The 10,112-nt window shown below is 36.2% G+C and overlaps 1 protein-coding gene across 3 annotated transcripts in view; it reads right to left on the bottom strand.

Annotated features, from left to right (window-relative positions):
• UBE3A (ubiquitin protein ligase E3A) overlaps positions 1-10,112 on the bottom strand; it is a 120,282-nt gene that overhangs the window by 6,160 nt on the left and 104,010 nt on the right. For all 3 annotated transcript variants that reach the window (XM_012648124.1, XM_012648126.1, XM_012648125.1), the window contains 3 exons: positions 9,692-9,856; positions 8,426-8,581; positions 8,254-8,327 (listed from right to left, as the gene is read on the bottom strand). In XM_012648124.1, coding sequence (XP_012503578.1) covers positions 8,254-8,327; positions 8,426-8,581; positions 9,692-9,856 — 395 coding nt within the window. The remainder of the gene's footprint in view (positions 1-8,253; positions 8,328-8,425; positions 8,582-9,691; positions 9,857-10,112) is intronic.

Here is a 10,112-nt window from a genome sequence, read left to right as displayed (position 1 = left end):
TAACTTGTGTCACCTTTGTCATTTAGTTCAAAGAATCTTTTGATTTCCATCTTGATTTCCTTGTTTATGAAGTAATCAATCATTCAGCAGAAGGTTGTTTAATTTCCATGACTTTGTGTAGTGATGAGAGTTTCTGTGGGGGATGATTTCTATTTTTATTCCACTGTGATCTCAGAAGATGCATGGTATGATTTTTATTTTTTTGAATTTTTTGAGACATGCTTTGTGTCCTAGAATATGGTCAATCTTAGAGAATGTCCCGTGAACTGATGAGAAGAAAGTATATTCAGTGGTTTTTGGGTAGAATATCCTGTAAACGTCAGTCAGGCCCATTTGTTCTAGAGTTCTGTTTAAGTCCATTATTTCTTTGTTAATTTTCTGCTTGAAGGATCTGTCCTGTGCTGGCAGTGGGGTGTTGAAGTCTCCGACTATTATGGTGTTGCTGTCTATCAATTTGTTTAGATCAAGTAGAGTTTGCTTTATGAATCTGGGTGCACCTAAGCTGGGTGCATACATATTTAGAATTGTTATGTCTTCTTGTTGAACTGTACCCTTCATCATTATAGAGTGACCCTCTTTGTCTTTCATTACTTTTGTTGATTTAAAAACTAAGTTATCTGTCTCTCAGATATTCTTAATCTGAAAGGCATCAGACCCCAGTTTACATCATTCCCTTTGGGGTAGACAGCAAGAGAAAACAAGTCTGCTGTAGCACAGACCCTTGGTCACAGCAGAAAAGCTGCCCTGCAGTAGGTGGTAACAATACTTCCTCACACTGCAGGAGGGCTCTGAAGCCTAACTAAACCAGCAACACCTAAAGAGGCAGGTAGAAGGGCACCCTTGAGGAGGGGAGACAGATCCCAAAGGAAGTAGCAGATCAGCAGTGGTCACAGTGACCAGTCTGGCTAATTATTAAGGAGGTGTTTCTTTGGTCTTTTAAAAAAAAAACTTAAAAATCCTTTATACAATGAGAACAATTACTAAACAAAATTCTTCTCTTCCTATAAGTGTTATGTACTACATTAAATTTTTGAATTAAACAAGAATGCATCTATTAAGAAAGCTGAAGAGGAAATGAAGCTTCCAGGTTGTTACACAAGAGTGGTGACTGGATCACATTCTACTTACACCCCCAAACATCTAGCCAGATCAAAAAGGAGAGAAATAAAAACACCCATAATCTACACCTAAAGTAAAACTAGGAGACTGAGTAATAAACTCCAAATGTTATATAAATGGGGAAATGAACACCTGAGACCAGCAGAGTTAGCACTTGAACCCACACTAGCAGAGTCCCGCAGGAGCTATGTGGAAGAGCAGGGTATGCAGAATAATACTGGCTAGGGTTCACACCAGAAGGTCAGAGACCCACCTTAACATAGAAATAGTGACAACAGGTTAGAGCACTGGCAAAAGAGTGGTTAAAAGGAAGGGCCACAGAAAAGTACCTGGGACCAGAAATCACAGTATCAGGTAGTCACTGTGCCTGAAGGGAAGAGGGGCACCTGTGAGGCAGAAGTTTCCCTTGAAAGTAGCTTCTGGCTGTAATGGGATAGAAGTAATTGACAAAAAAAGGTTGTAATTAAGCCAGATGGAACTGAAGAATCTGAAGGTGCTGGACCACGTACAACAGACCACACATTAAAGAAACTGCCCTTACCAAAGCAACAGAAGAGGGATCAATTCAACTGAGAGACCACTAAACCACCCAAATTCCTCTCCACTCCCTCCTGATATCTACTAATAGCAGGTTCAGAAAAATTCAGTCATCGACAATGGGAAATCTGTAACACCATGTTCTAACATGATAGAAAAATGTAGCAGCAGATAGGAAAGAATACCAGTAATCAGAAATACAAAACTCAGGCTGGGCACAGAGGTTCATGCCTGTAATCCTAGCACTTTGGGAAGCTTAGGTGAGAGGACTGCTTGAGGCCAACAGTTAAAGACCAGCCTGAACAAGAGCAAGACACTGTCTCTACAAAAAACAGAAAAATTAGCCAGGCATGGTGGTGTGTGTCTGTAGTTCCAGCTACTTGGGAGGCTGAGGCAGGAGATCGCTTGAGCTCAGGGGTTGGAGGCTGCAGTGAGCTATGATGATGTCACTGTACTGTAGCCTGGGTGACAGAATGAGACTCTGTCTCAAAAAAATAAATAAATAAATAAACCTCAGAGAAAGATGAACAAATCTGAAAACAGAAATGAGGATACTAAAAAATTTACTAAAGAAATATGCAAAATAACTTTGGAAATAATCTAATTTTATTATAAGGTAACCAAAGGAGTAGCAATATGACCAAAATTTCTACTGGGGACACAGAGTCTAGAAATAAGGCAAGAAAATGAATGGAATAAAACTAAATACATATCAAAGCAGAATAATGGAAAAAATTAATAGTTAACTACATAAACATAAAAGCTTTCACCTGAGAAAAAATTATGGACGCAGTCAAATGACAGATGACAAACTAGAAAACAAATGTTTGCAAACTTTATTACAGTTAAAGGCCTAATTTCTCTAAAGTATAAAGTTTCTAAAAATGAAGAAAATGGGGCAGGTATGGTGGCTCATGCCTGTAATCCTAGTGCTCTGTGAGGCTGAGGCGGGAAGATCACTTGAACTCAGGAGGTCGAGACCAGCCTGAGCAAGAACGAGACCCCATCTCTACTAAAAAACAAAAATAATTAGCTGGGTGTCATGGCACATGCCTATAGTCCCAGCTACTCGGAAGGCTGAGACAGGAGGATTGCTCGAGCCCAGGAGTTTGAGACTGCAATGAACTATGATGACGACACTGCACTCTACCCAGGGAAACAGAGCAAGACTCTGTCTCAAAAATGAAGAAGAAGAAACGAAAAGAAAATGACCAACTGAACAGGAAAATGAGCAAAACACTATATAAAAAATACAAATAACTTTTAAGTCAAGAAAAGATGCCCATTCTCATTCATAATGAGGTAAACTCAATTTATAACTACACTGAAATAAGATTTCTCAAATTAGCAGATAAGTAAACATCCAAGTTTCATAACACATTCTGTTTGGAAAGTTGTAAGAAAAGAGATACTCCTATATACTGCTGATGGGAATACAAAATGTTACATTTCTGTGAAGGAGAATTTGGCAATATCTAACAAAATTACATATGCTGCTACCATTTGATGCAACAATCCGACTTCCAGCAATTTATTTTAGTGAAACCCTACATAGGTATGGAATAATGTCTGTGTAAGAAGATTAACTGTGACATTACTACTAATAGCAAAAGGTTGGAAATAATCTCTATGTCCATGAATATAATAATCTATGCTGTATCCACACAGTGTAGCAATATTCAGCCATACATAAAACTGTGGGGCTACATCTCTGCATTGATACGGGGTGACTCCCAGGATATATGGGGAAAAGTTTCTTCCTAGCTCTGCCCACTGACATGGCCTACTAGTAATAATATTAAATAACAAAGGTCATACCTTGCACCCAAAATCTGACTTCTAAATGCCATTCCCCAGTAATTCCTTGGAAAAATGATTTATTCCAGACCTGAGGTTGAGAATGTTCAAGGTGAGGTAAAAATTTCAAAATCTAATTGTGTCATGTTAAAAGCACAAAAAGGCTAATTTGAGTATCATTAAGAATAATTAAGAATAATGACTATGCAACATATTAAATATAAAAAATAGTCCATGAGTTTATAACAATATTGAAAAAGGCAAAAACCAACCAAAAAACTAAATTCAACTGTCACTATTAAAATCATTACATTAACTCTTTATTCTCAAAAAGTTAAATACATTTTATCATGCCTTTTCAAGGTAATCAAATAGGATCCATTGATAAGGAAAAAGAATGGCAGGTATATATGCAGGAAAAACATGAAAACAAAATTTTTTTCAAATCACCAATTTGCAATTCTCATTTAATTACATGAATTCATGTAATGATACTAATAAATACTAAAATCAGGTGAAAGACAAATAAGGGGTTCTGGGAAGATGATGGTAGATATGACAAGTAATTTTACTTTTGTCTTTGCTTTTTTTCCTTTCCTTTTTCCTTCTCAATCTCCTCTCCCAAAAGAGCAAACTGGATGGGAAAACCAAAGACCCACAGATGTTATCTACAACAAAACTAGGTAATAAGGCATCCCCCAAGAATCCTCGCATATAAATGAATAGGAACTATGCACTGAAAACTAGAAGACACGGTTGGTAAGGAAGTAGAAGGAAGGTAACTAACTAGATTTCTTACAGCCTTGAGAATAAGAGAACCTAAAAACTGCCAACCTGCTGGAAAGCAAAGGTCATTTGCTAACATCACCTTAAAGTTAGAGGAAGTTCTACAGGATTTAATTTGCAGATAATTGCAAAGGGATCATGATGCAATAAGCTCTGGGCCCTTAAAAGTCTTGCACACCAAAATCCCCTCCAAAATTAACCTTGCACTGAGGAGAAAATGCTGAGAATAATGTCCAAATGGGCCAGATCAAAGATGATAAAGACAAAAAAAAAAAAGGTTCAAATACACGCGGAGCAGGGGAGACAACTTCAGAAAGCACGAGACCATATTTTTGATCATTTTACAAAAACAAATATGAGTCTCCTGAAACAAGAAGAGCTATCTTGGCCCATCTTTCCCTCTTGCAAGTATGGGAAACTCATTTCACAAAAAAATGAGCAAAAGAAAAGGGTCAATTAAGAAGTCATTAGCAGAGAGAGTATGTGCACGTACATGAGAATGACAGTACATAAAAGATATGCCAATAAAACAGATGAAAACTGTAAACAAATTTCAAAGTGAGCTAAAAGGAATTTTAAAAATAACAGAGGCTATGAAAGAACAACTAAATCAGAGATGGAAGATGCAGAAGACAAGGAATAATTAGAAATAAAAGGAAATAATAATTTCCTTTTAATGGAAATATTAATTCCTTATAATTAGAAATAAAAGGAAAAAAAATCACATCAAATATAAGGGAACTAAAACTAAACTAAAAGAAACTTAAGGGTGAATAAAACACAATAATATCCTAGAAACAAATGTGAGAAAGAATAAAAATCTCAAACCTCAAAAAGAAATGAAACCACGCCTGAGATTCTCCTTACTGATCAGAGAAACAGGGCTACTGAGCACTGGCAGGAGAAATTCTGCTGTAACTGGCCCTGGAAGTGCTTTCCTTCCCTGCCAGTCTCAGTCTCCTCCCAGCCCAGAGACACAATGTGTTCAGGAGCACTACCACCAGGGACCCCAACAAGGTGGATCAGGCCACAAAAGGCACAAAGCTCACAAAGTGCTCTCCAGGGAATGGAGAGCCAACAGGAGCATGCTTCCCCTATCCAAAGACACCCTACACAGCTCCACCTGGAGAAGCCTGCTCATACAGCACCAGCAGGAACCCCAATGGAAAAGCATAACTGAAGCAAATCAAACACCACTGTAAAGGCTCTGAAAACTAGGCATTGGAACCACAACCCACAAAAATACACCAGGACCTGCATGCAAAATCTGAATAGGATGACTGCCTGCTAAAATAAAAAACTGAAAGTACCCAAAGTTTTCTGACATGATAGACAAAATGTCCAAGATATAATCCAAAAATTACCTGTCACACCAAGAACCAGGAAAATCACACGAAGGAAAGAAAATCAACTGACGCCAACACTGAGATGAGTAAGATGTTGAAATTATCCGACAAGGATTGTAATGCAGTCATTATAAAAATGATTTGACAAGCAATTACAAGTTCTGCTGTTTCATAAATGAAACAATGGAAAATCTTGGCAAAAAACAAAAGTTACAATAAAAAAAGAGCAAAATGGAAATTACAGACCAGAAAAATACATTAAAAGAAAAATAATCATTAGATAGGCTCAACAGTGAAGATGACAGAGGACAGAAATCTGAAAAGAGACAAAATATACTGAAAAATGAACCATGCCTCAGGTACATGTGGAACGATAACAAATGACTCAACATTCATATCACTAGAGGCCTAGAAAGGAGAAAATAGAGTGGGGCTGAAAGAGTATTTGAAGAAATAATGGCTGAAAATTTTCCATGTTTGGCAAAGACACAAACCTACAGTTTCAAGAAGCCTGAAGCTCTTCTTCAGGAATAACAGGAAAATAAAGTCACCCTCAAACAAAGGAAAATTAAAAGGTCTCATTAGCAGACCTGCCTTTGAAGACTGGCTAAGGGAAGTGATAAAAGATAGAATCTTGGGAAAAAAGAATGAATATAGCAGAAATATGGGTATACACACAATAGACTACCATTCCTCTCATTCTATAAATCAATTGATAACTGATACAAAAATTCTAACAGCGTTAATACTGATGACAATAACATTTCAAAGTGGGGAAAAAGGTCTAACTGAAAGCAAGGTTTTCACATTTCACACAAGGTGGCGGTGTTGATGCCAGTGAAATAATATATCTAGAATGTAATACCTACAGCAACCATAATGAAAACTATAGAAATCAGTACACACATTTATTGTCTTCAAGGTGGCGGGGGGAGAGAAATCAATATACACACAAAAGAATACTATAAATATATCAAGAAGAAATCCTAAAAGTTCAAGTAACCCATGGAAGACAGAGAGAGAGAGAGAGAGAGAGAGAGAGAGAGAGAGAGAGAGAAAGAAAGAAACAAGGAACTATAAATAAACAGAAAAATAGTAAGACAGCAGAATTAAGCCCTAACATATCAATAGGGACCTTAAATATTAATGGTCTAAACACACCAATAAAAAGGCAGAGATGAACAGAGTGGATTTTTAAAAAATGACAACTATATGCTGTTTACGAGAAACTCATTTCAAATTAAGTAACATGGGTTAAAAATAAACTGATAGAAAAAGATTATATAAACATTAATTTAAAAATAAACAGGGATGGTTATATTCATAAAAACTCTGTTAGAAATCCTATCAGTGATCAATATTATAGAGATACTGCCCTGATACTCTTTGCGACTGACACATGCGGTTTTCTTATCACTACGTTATCTCAACCTTTTATGATCACCTTTGAAATGCAAAGTAAGGAGCCTTACAGTGGTTGCTAAGAGTAAATACATTCACCACTGCTGCGGCTAGAAATGACCAAGGGTGCACCATAAAGAGAAAATGTCAGTAATGTCCTAAAACCAGGATGAAGAACGACATGAAATAACAGAACAAAAGAAACTAATGCGATATACAGTTACCCCTCAGCATAATGAGGGATTATTAGTTCCAGAACCACCCACAGGAATCAAAATCCATGCAAACTCAAGTCCTGTAGTTGGCCCTGCAGAAACTGTGCATGAGGAAAAGTCAGGCCCTCAGTACATAGGGTTTGCTGTGTATCCACTAATACTGGATACACATTTGGGTGGACAGGGAAAAAAAATCAAGCATTATGTGGAACCACGCAGTTCAAACCCATACTGTTCAAGGGTCAAGTGTAATATAAAAAATAGCATTAACATAAAATATTACTTACTGCTAGATAGAGTTGATATTCATTCTGGTGTTTACATACTTGAGAGGCCTAGAGCAATAACCTTTGGAGGCAGCTTATAGGAAGGTATCTGCATGTCTACTCACCTCACCCCACCAGTGCGTGACAAAAGGTATCTTTGCCCATTTTACCAATCTTAGCAGGGGTTGGGGAAGCCTATGTCTTTCAGGATTGGATAGCATACACAGTACAGGAAGTAGACAGTATAGTAGCAAGGGCATTTACTTGGAGCAGACAGAATTGGGAACCTCTACATCTTTCTGTGAGAATTTAAGGCTCAATTTCTTAAGGTGTAAAATGGAAATACTAATTTGTATCTTGTGATCCTAAGTTAAATAAAGGAATGTACCATTTCACACAAAAGGTGCTTGATACAGGGAGCTATGTAAGAGCAGTTCAAAAATGTAGAGTTCAAAAGAAAGAAATATTCAGAGGTAGTCTAATTTTCATCATCTTCTAACCAGCAGTAAGCATACTCTGATCAGAATCACCAGAAATATTATATAATCTATACTCCAAATGTAGGAAAAAACATGAGACTTACATAAAACACTTAAATTCATGAAATAAATCACAAGATTAACTCTAAAAATTGGTGACTATTTTACAAATGTATTTCTGACTTTATAGATGAGAATTTGTCAGTTTGCTCATTTGGGAAGTAGTACCTAGAGACAAAGGGCTGAAGCATAACACACACACCCCTTTGGTGAATCAGATCTTCCCTTTAAGAATTAAGCACCTCACCTAATCAGAACAGAGTCCCTGGTATAGCCACCATCATATTCTGTCGTTTCTTCTAGTGCCTGGAAATCTAGATTCTGGAAAGTCAAGAAAGTATGTTTTAATATCTTATATACTACACCATTACAAACGATGAATTGATACATAATTTTTTTGCAGACATCTGCTTTCTTACCCGGCTTCCACAGATAAGCAATTCAATTTCTTCTGGTCTGAATAGGTACTTTAAGGGAGATTCATTGGTTACCATATGAAACCCTCTCCGAAAAGCCTTGAACTGTTTTTCCACTGATTTATTGAGAATGTAGTCAGAATAGAGATTGACAAATTCCTGTAGAAGACATTAACCACAAGAACTTCTTATAATATGCTATGCAAACAGAGCACAAGTAATTGGGCTGCATAGCTGTTTTGTTTTTATTTTCCCAAGGAAAAGACATTCAAGAATATTTTTTAAAGTTCAAATTTTACACATACAAAGGAAACCACTTCTTACAATTTCACAGGTCTCTGTGATACCCAATATTAAACTGTAAAAAGGCGCCATGTACATAAAACCATTATACACAAAAATTTCAATTTTGATAGTATTTAAACAGAACTGAATATAAAAGCTAGAGCCTCAGTACATTTTTTAGGTTCCCTCAAATGAGTATACAAGGAGAGACACATGTAAACCATGTAATCATCTATTTATAAAAGCCAACAGTTTTAATAAAGCATAATGTGCTTGATTTGAACAAACCAGGAAGTCCCATGTTTTCTACTATAGAATATTTGGTAAGTTGCCTACTGTGTCCAGTTCAGCAAAAATACTGTAGTTTTCCTTGACAGATAAAAACTACTATACCAAATCAAAAAGAAAATGTACTTTGTATCCCCAGTGAGTACAATAATCAAAAAATATCAGTATAAACATATGTTTCTTAAAGGTATACCACATATTTATCATAATTTTCCTGTTACGTTCTGGGTTATTCCTATTTTCAGATGAATAATTTTTGGTCAATAGAAACCCAAATCTGATATAAAGAATATTTTTCGGAAGTGTATTTATATCATAAATAAGATAAACGTGTAGATTAAATATAATTTTCATTTATTCTGTGGTAAGCACCTTAATCATGAGGTTCTTTTAGCTCTACAGCTTAAGAAACATCCTGCTTCTTGCTTTATAATACAGACACATTTAGCTATTCACCATCTCTTACTTCGTGTCCTCTTTCTCTAAAAGCAGTTTAGTGTCCCACTGTGGGCTCTCATACCAGCTAATATTCAAAAGTTAGAAAACTGTGGTGCTATCATTTACATGAACTTGGTTACTTGATTTCTTAGTTCTCTGTATGGACAATACTAGATATTTCTTTAAAAATTACAAGCACACATGCTTTCAAAATTGTTAATAAAGAGATAAAAAGCAAGGATGATGTAAAAACATTACCTTCCTGTTTTCATTTGTAATTGGTATTTTATCACCATTTTCCTTTAGATCATACATCATTGGATTACCAAAAAGATCTGTCTGTGATATCTGGAAAGTGATCATCATATCATCTTCCACATTCCCTTCATATTCCAATAAATCTTTTAAACTCTGGTACAGAACCTAACAACCAGAAATGGAAAATTGAGGCTACCACAGAACTACAAATACAACAACAAAAAAAATAGTTTATATCACTCTGCCTAGAGAAAAACAAAAACAAAAACTTTGTCAATAATTAATACATAGATAGTATCCCTCCTGCCCCCCCAAATAATCTACAGCCTAGAAGAGAAAGACTGTCAGTCACTGATGATGTCCCATACCATCAATTTAGCAACAGAGTTTACACAGTATTCTACTAGAACCTCTCTGGTGT

This window comes from Propithecus coquereli, unplaced genomic scaffold (genome assembly GCF_000956105.1).
Source record: "Propithecus coquereli isolate 6110/MARCELLA unplaced genomic scaffold, Pcoq_1.0 Scaffold28, whole genome shotgun sequence".
Classification (NCBI taxonomy): domain Eukaryota; kingdom Metazoa; phylum Chordata; class Mammalia; order Primates; family Indriidae; genus Propithecus; species Propithecus coquereli.
This window is presented reverse-complemented; position numbering and strand designations above follow the sequence as displayed.